The following is a 22004-nucleotide window of genomic DNA, read 5'->3' as shown; positions in this document are numbered from 1 at the left end:
CCTTCCTTTTAAATTCTTTACCTATAAGGTTAAAATGTTCAGTCCCACTTCACAGGGGTGTTCGTATGACTTTAAAAGAGAATGTATCTTAAGGTATTTAATGAAACTCCAAAGCTGCCTCCACCTGTTCCTAAGGAAAGAGGCCAGTCTCAACCATGACAAGGGAAAAGGTAGAAAACTCAATGCTTAAGCCTCCATGTAATTTAAATTTGACTGAAGGGCAAAAAACAAAACCCCAAATAAATGGAGAGAGTTACACTCTTTGGAGATTAAAAGAATCAATTCTGTAAGATGTCAAACCTCCCTTTTTAATATATAAATTTAATGCAGTTTCAATCAGAATCTCAATTGTTCCTTTTTTCATTTGTTCTTCTCAGAGCTTTGATGAATTGACATTCAATTCAAATAGAAAAGTAAAGGTAGAAGAACAGCCAAGAAAGTTTTGAAGAGAAAACGTATGACAGGGACTCTACCTACTATAGTGACTAGGAGCCACTGGCAATGACCCTAAAACAAGCAATAACGAAGACAATAATACCATTTACTGAGTGCTTCCAGCAGGGCCAAACCCTGACACATCATGGTTTACCTTTCACAGCAACTCGGTGAAGTGGAATTGCTACTGTGACATTATCCCCAATTTAAATATGGACAACCCAAGTGGGAAAGCATTTTAACCAAACTCATGTGGCTAATAAGTTACACAAGGAAAAAGAGGAGAGACACAAACCCATGAAATGTGTGAGAACTTAGCATATGTAAAAAGAGCATTTCAAATTGGAAAGAAAGAGGTGGATAATAATAAAGAGTGCTATCAAAGTAACAGAAGGAAAAGTGGAAGAATATTTTTATTATTTAGGTAAGGAGAAAAGCTTCCTAAGTATTATATAAAGGTCAGAACCATAAAGGCAAAGACTGACAAACATTTTTTACTTCTATATGGTATTTTAAAAGTCTTTAATTAAAGAGAAAAAATTTTAATAGGCAAAATTGTTTTCACTATGTGTGTGATTTAGGATCAATATCCCTCACATACAAGCAGCTTCTAGTACTGAAAAAGTAAAAGACAATCTATTGGTAAAATAGGCAAAAGACGACTGTTTCCTATTAGATTTGTCTTCACAACAGATTGTCACCTCCTCAAAGGCAGACTCGGTTTCTTATACGTGGATCTCTTTGGCTCAAACCCACAGGCCTGCAGTAGGTAATCAATAAGGACTTAGCCGGCAGCTTCTCTTGCTCTAACCTGCCTTTCCCTGGGCTTCTCTGCTGGAGAAGCTGATCCACAGCTCCCAACCGAGGGCCCCCAGCCACACCATGAATTGTGGAGTCAGTCAAATGCTGGGGGTTGTTATCCAGAGGGTGGACTGATTTCACTCAGGGCTGATACTTCTTAACTTTCTTGTTCGAAAATTGGAAAAACTAACTGGCCAGCCCAAAAGTGGCCACCTAAATATTTGCTGAATGAGTTCATGAATGATGACTGTCATTGATATAAGAAAATTATCCAGCATACTGAGAATGAGTTAAGTCACAATACAAAATATATAGCAATTCCAAAATGCCCAGGTTTACTGGTCGGACTGGCCAATAGATAGAAAGAAACGTTTCAAATAAGCCAGTCTCCAAGACAGGTAATAGTATTACACACACTCATTCCAAAACACACCATGAAGCCTTCTGCTAATTACTTCCAACTCCCCCAAAGGTAAAATAAACATGAATGCCTATCACTAGCGGATCCTTTCTACAAAGTTATCCTTGTAAATACTAAAGAATGGGAGGGGGGAGAATCAAAACAATTTATTAAGAGTTTATAAAGAAAATCAATAAGAAAATCACAAGAATTAAATAGAACATATGGGCAAAGAATCTGAACAATTAACATTAAAAAGTAATTTTAAATGGATATTAAATAGGAAAAATACTTCACTCTCACTAGCATTAAAAATACTCATTAAACGGGCTTCCCTGGTGGCGCAGTGTTTGAGAGTCCGCCTGCCAATGCAGGGGACGCGGGTTCGTGCCCCGGTCCGGGAGGATCCCACATGCCGCGGAGTGGCTGGGCCCGTGAGCCATGGCCGCTGAGCCTGCGAGTCCGGAGCCTGTGCTCCGCGACGGGAGAGGCCACGGCAGTGAGAGGCCCACGTACCGCAAAAAAAAAAAAAAAAACTCATTAAACAAAAAAATGTGATTATAGGCAATCTGTTCGGTGCTAGAGCAATTCAATGAGTCAGACACTCACAGTCTGCAAGTGAACTTGGAAATGCGTTCAATGCTGGAACACAATTTGGCAAAATGTCTCAGGAACCTTGGTTCACATTCTTTAACACAGTAATTTTCAACTTCTAGGAAATATTTCAGAATGTCGACTAATATCTTTGCACGAAGATCTTCACCTCAACATTATATTTATTCATGAAAATTTAGAGCCTCATAAATATGCAACAATAAAGGAAGTGTTAATAAAATTCCTTCTAAATTATATTTATGGGGAATTTTAATGATAAGGATATTTTTTACGATAAAAAAATTAAATAAATGTACAATTTCAAATTGCATACATGTCAAAGTCTCAACTATGTAACATATGCAAGACAAAACACCAAAATGTTAATAGGATGGTGGTATTTCTCCAAGTCTTTGAGTCTTTAGGGTGATTGATTTTCTTCTTTAAGCCTTCATACGTGTTCTCCATAGTAAAAATGCATTCATTTAAAAATCAGAGAAGAAAGAAAAAAAACCTTCCTTTAAATGATGACATTTCACATTTTAAAATCTCAAATGGGGTGACATTTCCCCCACGGGACTCCATACTGTTTTAAAATGCTGAAAGTTTCAATCTATTGAACTACAAATTGTGAAAGTAGCAGCAAACCTGCCTCCTCCTCTCTCTCCTCCCATCCATCTCTGTTCAGTCTGCTCCTCCGGGGCCAGCCAGTCAGTTCAGCCCCACTGAACTGCTCCTTGGCTCCGAAGCCCTCACTCTAAATCACATACTCTTGGGTCACTCATCTGTTTCTTGGTAACTGTCAAGCTCCTTTCAAAGTCACTCAGCAAACATGGGCCGAGCGCCTCCTCTGGGCTGGGCTGTGTGCTAGACACTTGCCAGTCAGTGGGCTCCACTGGCAAGTCCCTAGGCTCAGCCTCCTCCCATTTCCCCAGACACCTCTCCTTCTCAGCTTGCCTCTTCCCCACCGCTCCCCCAGCAGGCCACAATCATCTTGCCGCCATGGTGATTCCTAACGGGTCTCCCACCTCTGGTCTCCTACGATGCATTCCATCTCCACTCTCAAATGGAGTCATCGTTCTGAAATGAAAATCTTATTATTACACACTTAACCCTGCTTAAAACCACTCAACGCCTCTCACACCACCCTCTGTCCCTACCACCTCTGCTCTTAAGACAAATTCTAAACTCTTTAACGTGGCTGCGTGATCGGCCCTTCTCAACCTCTCCAGCTACATTGGTGACCCACATGCATTTACAGATTTATTTAATTACTCCATGAGTTCAGGTGGAACACCTTCTGGGTCAGGCACTGTGCTGGGTGCAGGGGATCCAGGCCGGTATAGACGCACCCTGTAGGCATGGAAGTCAGCCTTCACTGCAGCTGCTTTCTGTCCTTGCTACTCAGAGTGTGATTCTTGGACCAGCGGCATTAGCATCACCTGGAGCAGAATCTTGGGTCCTTCTGCAGACCTACTGAATACAAGTATATACTTTTTTTGATTTGCAGGTGATGTTATATATCCTGTCAAAGTCTGAGGAGCCCTGCTTTGCATTTCTGCAAATGTCAGTGCTGCTCTCCCCTATTGCCCTCTCCACGTGCCTTTCATCAGCCTGGGATACTCTTAGCCCTTCTCTCTGCCTAACTCCCCACTATCCTTCAGTTTCTGCATGAATTTCCTGCCTGCTAGGAAGACTTCCTTCCCTGACCTCCTAAGTTAGGGTGAAGGGACACACCCCATGTGGTGTCACCATCAAAACACAGCTCTATACTGTGATGTGGCCCCCGACCGCTGCAAACACTGTGGGAGCAGAGGCTGGCTCTGTCTTTTCATGACCGCGTTCCTAGGAGCAAGCCTAGTGTCTGACAGAGTATAGTCAGACCTTGCTTTATTGCGCTTCACAGACACCACATTTATTTTTTAACAAGTTGAAGGTCTGTAGCAGCCCTGCATTGAGGAAGTCTATTGGCACCATTTTGCCAACAGCATTTGTTCACTTCATATCTCTGTGTCACATTTTGGTAATTCTCACAATATTTCAAACCCTCTACAGCAAAAAGATTACAACTCACTGAAGGCTCATATGATGATTAGCATTTTTTAGCAAAAAATTAATTAATTTTAATTAAGGCATACACATTGTTTTTTATAGACATAATGCTACTGCACACTTAATAGACAGTTATGTTTACAGTATACCACTATAACAACTTTTACATGCACTGGAAAACCAAAAAATTTGTGGAACCGAACCTACAATATCTCTGAGGTATGCCTGTAGTTGGTCAGTAAAAAGCCATTAACAAAAACATAGAATTTGGTGCAACTGTAAAATACCCAGGCTTAAAAAATAATTTAAAGTTTCTAAATTCCTCAGGTGAGGGTAGATTCGGAGGAGTTGGGGACAGTGAACAGGTTCCTAGGAAGAAACCAACACTATCTGCATCCATTTCTGCTTCATGTTTTATGTACAGGCTTAGCCTTGGACGAAACCCCTGCCAGCCCACTGGACATCCTTGTGTAAATTAGAAAGAGAAGTTCCTCCCTCAGCACAGATGCAGTTCTAGGCCAGGGTGCACTGAGGACCTAGCAAGCAAACTGGTTTCTGGTTGGCCCCATGCAGGGTATAGCCTGCACCACCACATGTGGTGGCCCTGCCTTGTGCCCTGACTAAAACCAACCCCGTCTGGGAAGAACAGCCATGGAGCAAGCACTGGAAACCAGGTCCTGGCTCTGCATGACTCCGGGTGAGGAATTTACCTTGTTATGCAATGGAGATACATAACGTCAGCCATGACTACTTTACAGGGCTCTCTCAACATTTTTAAATAGAGTGGCGTCATAGCTGCCACAGAGTGTATTTTCTAAAATCAAAGGCTAGGGTAGGAGTTGCATACGACCACGATTGCTCTTGAGAATCATGCCTTCACATCACCCTAGAAGTAGAGGCCATGCCCAGGCTGACACGCTGCTCTGGAGCCTGGCATGCGTCTCTCCCAATAAACCCACTACAACCTCCAGGGAGGGAAGAGATGCTGATTCTTTGGTAAAAACATCAGTTGAACTGGCCATGCCTAGGCCATGTCTACCTAACGTACAGAACCGGAAGTACCAGAATCACCCTCAGTGCGATGAGATACTCACAATCCGAGGCCTTCAGCCCCCGAGGCAGCTGAGGGGACAGCAGATTCCCCCCCTGCCATCTCATACTCACTCTGGGGTACATGCCCACTGAAGAGAATAGCAAGTGGAATCACAAATTCAGTTTTAATTATGTTTCCCTCTCTCTTCCTTTTATGCCCAACATGTATAGTTGACTTTGAGTAAGTTAAATGCATAGTCTAATGAAGCTTGAAAACTCTGAAGCAAAATATAAACGCAAGGCATTATCTTTGTGATATGCCTACCTGATAGTAGTCCGTGATGGGAAATCCACACTGTTCAGGACACAAAGCTATCAGTGTGGGAAACCTTTAACTCACTCCCTTAGCTCTGGGCACACAGGCAGACCCCTCCCCTCCCACGCAAAGGCACTGCTGGCGTACTCCTGGGAACAGCTGTTGCTTTGAGTTGTGTCTCCCGTAGAGGAAGGGCTGGCACGGAGCCAGTCAGTCTTTCACCTCATTCCTCTCAGGCCTATTTGGCAAAATGTCTCAGGGTAGGAACTAGGGTAGGTCTCGAGGTAGGAACCAGACCTACTGGCTGAGGAGGTGAAATGGAACAAGGCAGCAACTCTAGTGTGAAAGCGCAGGACCAACCCTCTCAGAGTTGCTGATGCCCAAAGCAAATCTCTCAGCTCAGCGTCTGCACCGGCCACCAAGCAAAGAGTCCTCTCAGTTGCCTGCACCAACACTCCAGACTGAAAAAAAGTCCCAGCTCCTTCCAGATAAAAGCCACATGTGCCCACTGCTTTCCAGAGCAAAACATATCATCCTGAATGCCACCAAAATAAACACTTATCCTAACGTGCCACCTGGGCCACTCTGGAAATGTTCTAGTGAACCAATGACCTACTTAGTTCAATCCTACATATAAAGAACAGGATTCCTTACAACCAAATAGTGTTTTTAAAAACCAAGCACTCGGGCTTCCCTGGTGGCGCAGTGGATAAGAATCTGCCTGCCAAAGCAGGGGACATGGGTTTGAGCCCTGGTCCAGGAAGATCCCACATGCCGTGGAGCAACTAAGCCCGTGCGCCGTAACTACTGAGCCTGTGCTCTAGAGCCCGCGAGCCACAACTACTGAAACCCGCGTGCCACAGCTACTGAAGCCTGCGTGCCTAGAGCCCATGCTCTGCAACAAAAGAAGCCAGAGAAGCCCTTGCACCGCAACAAAGAGTAGCCCCCACTCGATGCAACTAGAGAAAAGCCCGAGCACAGCAACGAAGACCCAACACAGCCAAAAATAAAAAAATAAATAAAAATTTAATTTAATTTAAAAAACAAAGCACTCTTCAACACCTCTGCAGCCCTGCTATGGCTATGTTTCCATACAGCCCACTTTCCATACTTCCAATACAATTAATCTCCATTCAACAGGAAACTGCTAAGAGAAAGCAAGTTCTATACTTGTGTATAGCTATTGACCTAGATTCTTCATTAATATACTTGTGGAAGTTATTATACACAAAACAAATACCAATTAACAATACATTTTGACTAACAGTGATTACAGTATTAATTTGATTAATACTGTCTCTGACAGAAAATTGGGGTCACCAGTGAAACAAAATTTTATTTAGAAACTCTTAATTGGGCATCTACTGGTGTTACCCACTGTGCTAAGTGCTATAGGGAGATAGATACAAATGTGAACTGGACAGAGATTCTAATCCACCTCCTCCCTCTCCACCTAAGAAGCCTGAAAGTCTACAAGTGCCTTAGGCCAACAACTCAACATAAGGATACCAATAGGAAAAACACTAACTCTGGGCAGAAAAGAGATCAAGAAGTCTTAATTGGTTAGTGACAAGTACAAATGCTCATGTGAAGAACTGTAGCTCATCAATCCATACCATTTACCCCAACATACACACTGGCGTCAAGGAACAACATTTAGCTGATGGGAGAAAAGAAAACCTAAGACAGCAACAGAGAAAGGGCAGATAATTTACTCCAAGCACATCAAGGTATGGTTCAGAATGGTCTGAGAGTACTCACTGTTTTTCTTGTACATCAAAATTTCAAAAGAATTCATCTCATAGTTCTCAAATGTTTGCCGCACCTTTTCAATGGTGTCTTTATCAGTCAGCTCCCCGTACATAAAACTGCAAAGCAACCAAACAGCCCAAGTGAGATGAACAAGTATTTATTATTCTACAAGCATCTGTTTACCTGCTCTATACCCAGCACTGTGCTATGCACTGTGGAACACACACACACACATGAAAACATTTGTTCAATGAAAAATGATTCACTGATTGAGCTGGAATCAAGACTCCACCCCTGTCCCCCCAAAACTGACAGTCTAATGAGACACACTAGAAAACAGTAGATCAGAAAACCGTAGATTAGAGAACAGTATGACCAACACATGAGGAATTACAACACTAAGAATAGGCACAGAGCACTGTCTGAGTGGTCAGAAAAGGCTTCCCAGAGGCAAGAACAAAAAAGATCTAAAGAGCAGGTGGAAATCTGCTGAGAAAAGGAGGGAAAGGAACATTCTAGGCAAAAGATAAGCATGTGCAAAGGCACAGAGGTGAGAGGAAGCTTAATTCTGGAACCTGAATACAGTTCAGGTCCATATGTCTGGAATGTAGACAGTAAGGGTAAAATTAGCAACAGGTAATATGGAGCGGTAAGCAGGGGCCACATCATGGAGATCATGGCATTACAGGTCAGGTGAAGTCATTTAAACTTTATCCCCAAAGCAATGCAGGGAGGGCCCCTGGAGGGTTTCAGGCAAAAGAGTTACATAATGAGATCTGCATTTTAGAAATACAAGTCTGAGAGACGTCCTGAGAAGGATGGCAGAATAAATCTGGACCACAGATTTTTCCTCTTCTAATTCCTAACAAATTAAACAAAAGAATAGGAAAAAAAAACACAAAAACTCACCAAACAAGAAAAAGGGTGCAAGTTGATGCTCTAAACATCAAGACATACTGTAGCTAAGGAAAGAAAAGATTCAGCAAACAGAAGATTCAGCCACTGTCTGTGCAGCTCTTTTTCCTACCCCACAGCTAAAACAGAAAAAAGAGCTCTGGGTTGAATAAATCAAGATGATAAAATTCTACAAATTCTTTCTAATACTTCTCCACACTCCTCACAATTTGGAGAAAAGTAAACTAACAGGGTAAATAAGCAGCCTGAAAAAAAATTAGAGAAAACCTCTGGATAGTAGAAGCTTCTGCCTACTAATACTGGTTCTCAGCAGAGGCAGGAAAACTGCCAGGACTGTCCATTTTCTTGGGTACGCACACTGAATATGGTCTGAAGACCAAGGTTTTCCCCTCTAGGAATGGGATAACATTCCCAACAACTAGGCTGAGCGACACTAACAAAACGTGAGAGGAGAGAAACCATCCCTCAGTGGGGCTGGAAAAGCCAGTCCTCCAACAAAGGCTGCCCATGGACCCCCCCAAGCATGTCCCCTGCCCACCCCAGGCCTTCGGACGACACCCACAAGGAAAGACAGCCATGCTCAGTCCTCAAGGCTTATGTAATATATAGAAGCAGCGGCGTGGGTTCCCAAACAATACACAACCCATCTTCTAAAACTGCGCATACCTAACTGTGCAATTTAGATTTTTCTTGATGACTTGAATCATAGAATCACAGAATTTCAGAACAAGAACCTCAGAAGTTATCAAGCACAACTCCTGAACCACAGAGTCAAGCGCCATGCTCAGCGTGATACTGGAACAGCCGTGGGCTTACTGTGAGCTTCCACTTTCCAGCACCCTGCAAGAAAAGTGCCCTAGCTATTGACTTTATGAATTCTGTGTCACTTTTGTTATCACGTCCCTTCCCAGCCCACTGAGAGATACTATTATCTGTGGTTCCCCGTGTGCCCATCTCATGTAGTACTCTGCTTTGGGGCTGTGTTCTTCGTCTATAAACCAGGAAAACAGATAATTGAGCATGGTGAATTACCTTTAAAAAGAAGGATAGATCAAGACTAAATTAGCCATGCCTGAGAACATGAGGATTTCTTTCTCCCAGGAGGTAAAAACTTAAGCTCTATAACCATTTTACTTAGCTGGTTTTGCTCTAAGGCCTTTTTAGCTTCCTCTCACTTTCCCTTTCTGAAAAGATTTGCTAGATAAGTGACCTCAACTTATGTGATGGTGTATAGGCTAGCAATTTCCTTCACAAGGTAAAACCAATCCCTGCAAAGTGGAGTCTTCAAATAAATGAAGTGCCATAATTATGCCCAGCTTTCCTTACTCTTATGTACTTTTTCAAGTTGTAGTTTAGTGGTAGGTGTACATTTCCTTTGTCTGGACATTAGATTTCAGATGCCTGCAATGCAAGAAATAAGCCAAAAGGCTCCTGAGCAATTAGGGATGTGGCTAACACAAAGGCATGTTTACTTTCCTTCTAGAGAAGGGACACCTTCAGGGAATTAAATAAGTTTCTTAGAGTTGCGCGTAAAAGAAAGTTGGCTAAATTATCCAGTTCTCTTATCTGATTTTCTTAAAGTGTCTGATTATAGCCAATAAGAAGCAAGAAAGGTAAGGAAAGGCTGCTCAAGTCACACGAAAAAGCGAAGCTCACTCTCCCAGTGTGCTCTGATTGTGTACGTGCACGTACAGATGGAGACATAGATGCAGATACACAGATACTTAAGAGGATAACAGCACACAAAGAATATAAGAGAATTCTATCGTAATACTTGAGTCATAATTTTTAAACCTTTGAGGGAATCTTCTTTAACACCTTTATTAGAGTATAATTGCTTTACAATGGTGTGTTAGTTTCTGCTGTATAACAAAGTGAATCAGCTATACATATACATATATCCCCATATCTCCTCCCTCTTGCGTCTCCCTCCCACCCTCCCTATCCCACCCCTCTCCTTTGAGGGAATCTTAAATTTTCCATTTCCCAGTCCCAAAAACCTAAAATTTAAGAAAATGATAATATTTTCAAAACATTTAATACTTTTCACCAAATGAGTTACTTGGCTGATTTAATATCAAGAAAATGAAACTTCTGAGAACCAAAGACTATGACTGGATCGGATGGGATTTTCCACCCTTTGGAGATGAGTTCACTTTTGGGTGTAGCAGGTTTAGGAAAATGATTCCACTGCATGCGAACACCACTGAAGACAGAAGACTCTGAGGAAGGTGAGGAGTGAGAGGCGCCAAAGGCTGTGGAGCCAGGACCTTGTTGGGGCAGCGCAGGGTCCGGGTCACACGCTCCACAGGACACCTTGAAGATGCTCTAAAAGAGCTTTTCTAGTGCCACGGCCCAAGGGCGCTGCTTGGTTAGGAACCCTGTCAAATGCACAAGCTGCACAGCACCCTTTGCTTCTGCCTTTGAGTCAGTGATCAGAGAGAGATGTGACAGCAGCAAGGCAGCAAGACATGGTTCTCTTCTCGTTTTCTGATGCAAAGCCCTATGAACAAGGCCCTTGTCTCCAACATGCTGTTTATTCTTAAAAAACGGCCATACATGTTTTAAAATTAATTTAATCATCTAAAATCATCCATTTCATTTTCATTTGATTTCACTTAATCTTCTTTCACATAATTTCCACCTAAACCCTCATAAAATTTTGAGTTCACATTTTATTGATAAAATGATTTTCCTGAGTTTTTCTAGGTTTTCTCCCATCTCACTGACTGTAAATTCATTAGCTGTAGGGACTATGTTTTAGATCTTCTTTGATTTTCCCAGTACAGTGTGTGAACTAGAGATGACAGTGCAATAAATATTCCTGAATGAACGCTGAATGAAAGGAAATTCCCAAGCTGAGTAAGCCAGTTTCTTTTTCCAAAAGGATACCATGATAGAGTGTTGAACAGAACCCCAAACATAAATACCTGCAGGTACTGCTTTTTTGCATCACTTCCGCCCTGTGATAGCCAGACAGCTTGCAAAATCCATCATTGCTGTACACGATAGGCCAGTCCACTATCTGGGCATTCCCCAACACAAAATTAGTATCTGATAAAAAAAAAAAAAAAAAAAGATGCAGAAGGGGAAAGAGAAAAGAAAAGGGCATATGAGGCAAGACATTAGTTGAGATTCAATGAGGACATAAATAATAACCAATCCAGGTATTTTTGTTTCCCTCCAAAATGGCCCTCTGAGGAATACAGAAGAACAGAGCTTTAGAACTGAATATTTGGAATGCAAATGCTGAGGTTTCTGTACTCCAAAGGAAGCATGCTTAAGCAACCAACCAACGTTTTCGGCAGAAATCCAGTGATTTCCATAAGACATACTCAAGTCCTAATTTTTCATCTCCGTGAGATTATGCTGGTAATGTGGAGCCAGAGAGAATCCAAAAGTAATTTCTTCTGGGCTCCATCCAGCATCTTGGCCCTGTCAGTCTTTTGGGCAGAAGCTACAAACTGGCCTTATTCACCCTGATTAATATTTGCTGACCCTTGGAGGAGGCCTTCTTAGAAAGGCAAGGGGACAGCAGGCTGCCTCCTGGAATACACACACCAGAGAGCCTTCCTCTCCATAAAGAAGCGACTTAGACCTTCCTAATGCTAGGACTCCATAGAACCTGATCAAGTTGCTGGCAATGACAAAAACTTTCTTACTGATTTTGAAATCATGGAGCCACAGAAAGCACATTTCAGAGCTCTTTCATGGAGCACCGGCCCACCATTCACTTGTGATGCGGGGATTAAGTAAGCCAGATATGTTGGGCTATTTAGCGTGTTCTCAACACTTTCCACATTTTTAAAGATCAAAAGTCTTCGATACCTTTTGTGCTCAGGAAATCAAGTGTCCCTCTTTTCTTTTCAAGACCTTAAGCAAATAACATCCAGAACTTAAATATAATCATTATTTTGGCTTGGCTCTCTCCTCTCCACAGAATAATCACCCCTTCCACACCTCCCCCCGACCAAAAAAAAGGAATGAAAGAACACACATACCGACCCTTCTTTTGTTGTAAACCGGAGGGGGTTTTGTTTATATATGTACACTATGTGGAGTGGAATAATGGTGACATGTAATGTCCTCATTTAATTGGGAGGTTAATTTTGTTCTAGTACAGCATTTAGAGTTTATGCACAATATGGGTAACCATCCTTTCCTATCTATGTGGGAAGAAATAGAGGAAGGAGAGGCAGGAGGAATAACTAAATACCATAATCTACTCTTTTTTCCGACATTTGGTTTGTTTATTAACACTTGCAAACATTCGAAAGCTCTTAGATTTGAGTGGGCAGCTTAGCTGCCACCAGCTTTGAGAAGACTCTCTGTAGTGCTCCAGCTACACAGCGTACCTGGATACCTGTTCCTTTCTGGTGGTCCAAAAGGACGGTCCCTACCTCACTGTGCCCTCACAATCTGCTGCAGCCCCTTCGAGTGTGAGCAATCTTAGTGAAAGGTGATGTCTCTGCTTGGTGGTTTTGGCCACCAGGAAAGTTGACAGCTCAAGGGCCTGTAGCAGTGGCTCCCCACCCCGCCAAGAGAGACCTTACCTCAGCCAGATGGACCCCACGCACCTGAGCCTCTGACAGTGGACACGAGAGGGAACTAGCAGATGGTCACCAGGTGGTGGGGTGCTCATCCACCCCTTCCTGCTGGGAGAGCATGGCTGCTTCCCTCACCCAGCCTGCAGATGCCTTCAGGGCCACCTGGAATCCTACGCCTGGCTCCCCAGTCTAAGGTGGGTGCTGGGGCTCCTTCATTTCCTACTCAAAATTTCCTTTTACTCCAAGTCGTCAGAGCTCAGCTGTGTACTGGAAGTAAGACTCCTCAATGAGAACCCCTGGGTGTGGTGATGTGGGCACTGCTGACCTCATGGGCTACGGCACTTGCAGCCAACCTGAGCCTCATAAGGTCAGAGATTCAGCATCAGATAAAACAACAATATTGGTTCCACAGTCGGAAGTAGCAGAATTAAAATGAAAGAAGAGCTTACTTACTTATTTATTAGCAATGGAAGCTACGCTTACTGTCAGTCTGAGCAGGGGCTTCGACTAGAGGGATTCATTTTATGAATACGCACAGCTTCAAAGTTCTAACCCCTGGCTAAATTTAGAGAGCGCTTATCACTTCTTATTTGTTCAATTTCTTTCTCTTTGCTGAAGATACGCATCTGTGTACATATCTATTGTGATGAGTAATACAGTAAGTTACTCTTAATGTACTCTTGGGAATGCTTTGATATACTGAAAAGGAAGAGGAAACGGCACCATCGTGAAGTGAATCTGCAAACCTGCTAATCTTATAAATACGCGTTTAGTAAAAATACACAGCCAGTCCTTCCCTCTGTCTCTCCCCATATATGCACAAATACTTCAAGTTCCCATTGGATATCAAGCACAATGCAAAACCCTGGGATATCCAGCTTGGCAAGGTATGGTCCATGCCCTTCGGGAACTTACCGGAACAAATAGGCCTGCATACAACTAACTAAACAGGGCATGAAATGCTTAACTCTGTTCGAGGGAGGTAAAGGACTGTGTCTCTGAGTGGTCACAGTGGAAGTTGCTCTCATCTGGAAGGATGAGTAAAATTCACTTAAACATTTTGAATGCCTAAAATGTACCTGCCACAGATGACACAAAAATAGAGAACTGAAAATACGACGCCTGCCTCTGGTAAACGTTAAGAGGCTGTGGGAAGAACAGAAAATTTCAGGCAGAGGACCCAGCATGAGCAAAGGTCGGGCAGCACAGGACACAGAGCAGTCTGGTGTACACACAGGGCAGCCAGGAAGACGAATGAGCAGGAGGTGAGCCTGCAGACTGGACTGCAAAGGGTCTTGAATATCAGGGAGCTCTGACTTTATTCTGGAGACAAGCTAACCCTTCATGCTGGTCTTCTCTCCCTGAAAAAACTCACATTTCTTGAACTGAGTAACTAAGCCTTAAAAGAAGTACAAAATTCACTGAATTATCCCTGAGTTCATATGAAGTCTAGTCAGTTTAACTCTCTCTCTTAAGTTCTTAAGAAGAACTTAAAAAAAAAAAAAAAAACTAATTAGTATCCTCAGAAAGACTCAAGTGACAATATACCCATAAAACAAAAACAAGATGCTGGGTGGGGGTGGGGGTGGGGAAGACCCATAGAAGAACAAATGAACAAGTAAATAAGAGCTCCTGTAAGTTGAAAGTAACAATTAAAAATTCAGCATAAATATTAGAAGACAAAATAAAGTCTCACAGAGTATAGTACAGAAAGAGACATAAAAAAATAAGACACAGAAGATCAATCAAGAAAAACAGCATGCATCCTAAGAGCAGAAAGAACAACACAAGAATAGGACAGAAGACATTTTTTTAAAATTAAACAATCAAATCTGAGGGTAGAATAACAATATTTTCAGCTGTGATCTTCAGGTAAGATCTGGGAAATTTATTTCCCATATATTCTTTCTTAGGAAGATACTTGAGGATGTGTATCAGCAAAATGAGGTAGTAATACATGAAAGAAGACAACATGGGAACTAGGAAAAAAAAGTGGCTCCAAGTATAGAAAGCAGGGAAGGAAGCTAACAGAAAACATTCAATACAGAATGCTTCAGAGAACAGAAGTTCCAGAAGAGAAGTTATTTAGAGATAAAGGAGGTCAGGAGTTAATGATATTCCTGATAATCTGGAATAACATAAAAAGTTTAGGCGGACTTCCCTCGTGGCACAGCAGTTAAGAATCTGCCTGCCAATGCAGGGGACACGGGTTCAAGCCCTGGTCTGGGAAGAACCCACATGCTGCAGAGCAACAAAGCCCATCCGCCACAACTACTGAGCCTGCACTCTAGAGCCCACGAATCACAACTACTAAGCCCACGTGCCACAACTACTGAAGCCACACACCTAGAGCCCATGCTCCGCAACAAGAGAAGCCACCGCAATGAGAAGCCCATGCACCACAATGAAGAGTAGCCCCCACTCGCGCAACTAGAGAAAGCCCACGTGCGGCAATGAAGACCCAATGCAGCCAAAAATAAATAAATAAATAAATGAATAAAAATTAAAAGAAAAAAAGATACTGAGGCACGTTAAAATTTTTTTAAAAAGTTTAGTAAACATATATAATTTGGGGGGCAGGAAAGAAAACTAGAAACATCAAAGAAAACAAAAGCTGTGCAGGAAGGGAAACCAAATCATACTATATCACATAATTGTCATGTAAACACGTTATCAAATTCCAATATCTACAACCAAGTCACAATGAACAGATCATCCAAAATGAAAGTAAATAAGGAAACACAAGCTTTAAATGATACATTAAACAACATGGACTTAATTGATATTTATAGGACACTGCATCCAAAAACAATACAATACAGTCTCTTCTCAAGTGTTCATGGAACATTCTCCAGGATAGATCATATCTTGGGTCACAAATCAAGCCTCTGTAAAATTAAGAAAATTGAAATTGTATCAAGTATCTTTTCCGAGCACAATGTTATGAGACTAGATATCAATTACAGGAAAAAAATCTGGAAAAAATACAAATACATGGAGGTTAACCAAGACAATACATAATAACCAAGAGATCACTAAAGAAATCAAAGAGGAAATAAAAAAATACCTAGAAACAAATGACAATGAAAACACAACGACCCAAAACCTATGGGACAGCAAAAGCAGTTCTAAAAGGGAAGTTTATAGCAATACAATCCTACCTCCAGAAACAAGAACATCTCAAATAAACAACCTAACTTCACACCTAAAGCAATTAGAGAAAGAACAAAGAAACCCCAACTTAGCAGAAGAAAAGAAATCATAATGATCAGATCAGGAATAAATGAAAAAGAAATGAAGGAAACAATAGCAAAGACCAATAAAATTAAAACCTGATTCTTTGAGAAGGTAAACAAAATTGATAAACCATTAGCCAGACTCATCAAGAAAAAAAGAGAGAAGACTCAAATCATCAGAATTAGAAATGAAAAAGGAGAAGTAACAACTGACACTGCAGAAATACAAAGGGGCATGAGAGATTACTACAAGCAACACTATGCCAATAAAATGGACAACCTGGAAGAAATGGAGAAATTCTTAGAAAGGCACAACTTTCTGAGACTGAACCAGGAAGAAATAGAAAATATAAACAGACCAATCACAAGTGCTGAAATTGAGAATGTGATTAAAAATCTTCCAGCAAACAAAAGTCCAGGACCAAATGGCTTCACAGGCGAATTCTATCAAACATTTGGAGAAGAGCTAACACCTATCCTTCTCAAACTCTTCCAAAATATAGCAGAGGGAGGAACAGTCCCAAACTCATTCCACAAGGCCAGCATCACCCTGATACCAAAACCAGACAAAGATGTCACAAAGAAAGAAAACTACAGGCCATTGTAACTAATGAACACAGATGCAAAAATCCTCAACAAAATACTAGCAAACAGAATCCGACAGCACATTAAAAGGATCATACACCATGATCAAGTGGAGTTTATCCCAGGAATGCAAGGATTCTTCAATATACACAAATCAATCAATGTGATACACCATATTAACAAATTGAAGGAGAAAAAGCATGTGATCATCTCAATAGATGCAGAAAAAGCTTTCAACAAAATTCAACACCCATTTATGATAAAAACCCTGCAGAAAGTAGCCACAGAGGGAACTTACCTCATCATAATGGAGGCCATATATGACAAACCTACAGCCAACATCATTCTCCATGGTGAAAAACTGAAACCATTTCCACTAAGATCAGGAACAAGAAAAGGTTACCCACTCTCACCACTATTAACCAACATAGTTTTGGAAGTTTTAGCCACAGCAATCAAAGAAGAAAAAGAAATAAAAGGAATACAAGTCGTAAAAAAAGAAGTAAAGCTGTCACTGTTTGCAGATGACATGATACTATACATAGAGAATCCTAAAGACACTACCAGAAAACTACTAGAGCTAATCAATGAATCTGGTAAAGTAGCAGGATACAAAATTAATGCACAGAAATCTCTTGCATTCCTATACACTAATGATGAAAAATCTGAAAGAGAAATTAAGGAAACAGTCCCATTTACCATTGCAATATAAAGATTAAAATATCTAGGAATAAACCTACCTAAGGAGACAAAAGGCCTGTATGCAGAAAATTATAAGACACTGATGAAAGAAATTAAAGATGATACAAATAGATGGAGAGATATACCGTGTTCTTGGGTTGGAAGAAGAATGAACATTGTGAAAATGACTCTATTACCCAAAGCAATCTACAGATTCAATGCAATCCCTATCAAATTACCAATGGCATTTTTCACAGGACTAGAAGAAAAAATTTCACAATTTGTATGGAAACACAAAAGACCCCAAATAGCCAAAGCAATCTTGAGAAAGAAAAATGGAGTTGGAGGAATCAGGCTCCCTGACTTCAGACCATACTACAAAGCTACAGTAATCAAGACAGTATGGTACTGATGCAAAAACAGAAATATAGATCAATGGAACAGGATAGAAAGCCCAGAGATAACCCCACACACATAGGGTCACCTTATTTTTGATAAAGGAGGCATGAATATACAATGGAGAAAAGACAGTCTCTTCAATAAGTGGTGCTGGGAAAACTGGACAGATACATTTAAAAGAATGAAAGTAGGGCTTCCCTGGTGGCGCAGTGCTTGAGAGTCCGCCTGCCGATGCAGGAGACGCGGGTTCGTGCCCCGTTTCGGGAAGATCCCACATGCCGCGGAGCGGCTGGGCCCGTGAGCCATGGCCATTGAGCCTGCGCGTCCGGAGCCTGTGCTCCGCAAATGGGAGAGGCCACAACAGTGAGAGGCCCGCATAACGCAAGGAAAAAAAAAAAAAAAATGAAAGTAAAACACTTCCTAACACCATACACAAAAATAAACTCAAAATGGATTAAAGACCTAAATGTAAGGCCAGACACTATGAAACTCAGAGGAAAACATAGGCAGAACACTCTATGACATAAATCACAGCAACATTCTTTTTGACCCACCTCCTAGAGAAATGGAAATAAAAACAAAAATAGGGGGCTTCCCTGGTGGTGCAGTGGTTGAGAGTCTGCTTGCCGATGCAGGGGACGCTGGTTCGTGGCCCAGTCCAGGAAGATCCCGCATGTCGCAGAGCAGCTAGGCCCATGAACCATGGCCATGAGGCCTGCACGTCCAGAGCCTGTGCTCTGCAACTGGAGAGGCCACAACAGCAAGAGGTCCGCGTACCGCAAAAATAAATTAATTAAATAAATAAATAAATAAATAAACAAATGGGACCTGATGAAACTTAAAAGCTTTTGCACAGCAAAGGAAACTATAAACAAGATGACGAGACAACCGTAAGAATGGGAGAAAATATTTCCAAATGAAGCAACTGACAAAGAATTAATCTCCAAAATTTACAAGCAGCTCATGCAGCTCAATATCAAAACAACAAACAACCCAATCCAAAAATGGGCAGAAGACCTAAATGGACATTTCTCCAAAGAAGATATACAGATCGCCAACAGACACATGAAAGAATGCTCAAGATCACTAATCTTTAGAGAAATGCAAATCAAAACTGCAATGAGGTATCCCTCACATCAGTCAGAATGGCCATCATCAAAAAATCTACAAACAATAAATGCTGGAGAGGGTGGGGAGAAAAGGGAACCCTCTTGCACTGCTGATGGGAATGTAAATTGATTCAGCCACTATGGAGAGCAGTAAGGAGGTTCCTTAAAAAACTAAAAATAGAACTACCATACAACCCAGCAATCCCACTACTGGGCATATACCCTGAGAAAACCATAATTCAAAAAGAGTCATGTACCACAATGTTCATTGCAGCTCTATTTACAATAGGCAGGACATGGAAGCAACCTAAGTGTCCATCGACAGATGAATGGATAAAGAAGATGGAGCACAAATATACAATGGACTATTGTTCAGCCATAAAAAGAAACGAAATTGAGTTATTTGTAGTGAGGTGGGTGGACCTAGAGTCTGTCATGCAGAGTGAAGTAAGTCAGAAGGAGAAAAGCAAATACCGTACACTAACACATATATGGAATCTAAAAAAAAAAAAAAGGTTCTGAAGAACCTAGGGGCAGAACAGGAATAAAGATGCAGACAAAGAGAATGGACTTGAGGACGCAGGGAGGGGGAAGGGTAAGATGGGATGAAGTGAGAGAGTGGCATGGACATATATACACTACCAAATGTAAAACAGATAGCTAGTGGGAAGCAGCTGCATAGCACAGGGAGATCAGCTCGGTGCTTTGTGACCACCTGGAGGGATGGGATAGGGAGGGTGGGAGGGAGACGCAAGAGGGAGGGTATATGGTGATATATGTATACGTATAGCTGATTCACTTTGTTATACAGCAGAAACTAACACAACATTGTAAAGCAATTATACTCTAATAAAGATGTCAAAAATAAAAATATGTCAAAGCATGGAATATTTAACTATAAGTATCTGAATAACCACATGAATTCTAACACTGCAAAAATACACATGATAAGCTTAGAGAGAGAAGAGAAAACAATCATGAGATGGTATCTAGAGCTGATACAGTAAAAAGAAAGGTATAAATATTTCACTTAAAGCTGCAAAGATAACCAATAAGGGAGTAATATAATTATATTAGGAGGAGGGGTAGGAAGTAGATAAAGTAAGCTAAAAGCTCAAATAAATTAACAGAAGGCAACAGATAATACCTAAAATTGATAAATCTGGAAATAGCTATAATGCATGTTATTTAGAGACCTGGCAGAAACTATAAGAAGAAACAGCTAAAATTAGAAAATGTGGCCTCTGGTGAGCAGGATGGGTGAAAGGACAAGGCATAGGATGACTGTTTTTCTTCATAAGCTTTTCAGTTTGATATTTTTAACCATGAACATACACTACTTTGATAAAAATAAGTATATTCTTAATTTTTAATGAATTTAATCAGAAAAGATTAACTTATTGCTTAAATTTTTCAGTTACTAAAAAAATTAGAACAGGATATATTTCAAGCTCCAGATATGACTGTAATTTCTCATAAAAGTATTGATTGTTCCTCAAGCATTGCCACTGTTCCTGGGGTGCATATTACAGCCTTTTCTGGGAATAACCAAGTCCACTAGCATTTTCTTTGACATTAGAAAGGAAACAAAGAACAGGAAGTGCAGTACAAATAGAATCATCAGCCTATTGATCATCCACTTAGAGGATTTCTCATCATAGAATAAAATTCCAAAAGAGTTTCCTTTCATTGCTAACCCAAGCAAGAAATTATAGCTTCCAAATAGCAAGACTCCTTACTCACTATGTGATAGAAGGGCTAAGAATTCCCTCTTTTGAATTAGAGTTTTCTCTGGATATATACATGCACCTCAATGTTCACAGCAGCACTATTTACAATAGCCAAGACACGGAAGCAACCTAAGTGTCCACTGACAGATGAATGGATAAAGAAGATGTGGTGTACACACACACACACACACACACACACACACACACACACACACACACAGGAATATTACTCAATTACAAAAAAAAAGAATGAAATAATGCCATTGCAGCAACATGGATGGACCTAGAGATTATCATACTAAGTGAAGTAAGTCAGACAGAAAAAGACAAATATCATATGAAATCACTTATATGTAGAATCTCAAATATGATACAAATTAACTTATTTATAAAACCAAAACAGACTCATAGACATAGAAAACAAACTTATGGGAACCAAAGGGAAAAGATGGAAGGGAGGGATAAATTAGGAGTCTGGGATTAACAGATACAAACTACTATATATAAAGTACATAAACAAGGTCCTACTGTATAGCACAGGGAACTATATTCCAACTATCCTGTAATAAACTATAATGGAAAAGAATATGAAAAAATGTATTTATATATGTATGTATAACTGAATCACTTTGCTGTACACCCAAAACTAACACAATATTATAAATTAACTATTCTTCAATTGAACAAACAAATTAATTAAACAATATGCCTTGGGAGAAAACAAAAGAATTCCCTCTGTATCCAAGGACTTGGAGTGAAAGAAGGAAAGAATTCTAGTTCCAGTCACAAACCCATTTCCTTCTAATACCAGAGAACCCAAGCATTTAGAAATTCTTCCCCATTCCCCACCCCATCCCTAGCACACGCATGTGCACCCTGCTCTGGTTGGCAGGAAAAAGGCATATTCTGGATTCTCTTCAATTTATAAGATATAAATAAGTAATCTATAAATTACGTTCCAGAGCACAATCTCTGGATTTGTAAATTGGGGGCTACCCATACAAATACCATAACATTACATATCATCAAGAACTAAGGGATTCTACATAGGTGATATTCTAGGTATTGATGAGAATGGGTACCATTCACTGAAATTTACTCTGTGTCAGGCTCTGTACTAAGTACTTTATCATATACCAAAGTGGGTTTTTTTTAACCTTTACAACAATCTTTGTGAGGTGGTATTACTTTATTGAATGAAGTGCCATGGACTTTATCATTTTACTCATGAAAAAACTCTCTAAGGACATAGTTACAGCAGGGTACAGTTGGGATTTGAACCTGGTCTATCTGACTTCAAAATCCATACTTTTTTTTTTTTTTTTTTTTTTTTTTTTCTCCACAAGATTCTTAGGACAGAATTCTTGTCAGTGTGCTTACTGTCTGAATACATTTTTATAGGCTGAGCATGTTTGGGAGT

General features: G+C 40.8%; 1 protein-coding gene across 2 annotated transcripts in view; it reads right to left on the bottom strand.

Moving 5' to 3' along the window:
- KCNH1 (potassium voltage-gated channel subfamily H member 1) overlaps positions 1 to 22004 on the bottom strand; it is a 421221-nt gene that overhangs the window by 378656 nt on the left and 20561 nt on the right. For both annotated transcript variants that reach the window (XM_007451327.1, XM_007451328.1), the window contains exons 2-3: positions 11228 to 11351; positions 7392 to 7498 (exon numbers count right to left, since the gene is read on the bottom strand). In XM_007451327.1, coding sequence (XP_007451389.1) covers positions 7392 to 7498; positions 11228 to 11351 — 231 coding nt within the window. The remainder of the gene's footprint in view (positions 1 to 7391; positions 7499 to 11227; positions 11352 to 22004) is intronic.

Source organism: Lipotes vexillifer, unplaced genomic scaffold (assembly GCF_000442215.2).
Source record: "Lipotes vexillifer unplaced genomic scaffold, Lipotes_vexillifer_v1.1 scaffold570, whole genome shotgun sequence".
NCBI lineage: Eukaryota > Metazoa > Chordata > Mammalia > Artiodactyla > Lipotidae > Lipotes > Lipotes vexillifer.
Note: the sequence above shows the minus strand (reverse complement) of the source record. Positions and strands in the feature narration are given on the sequence as shown.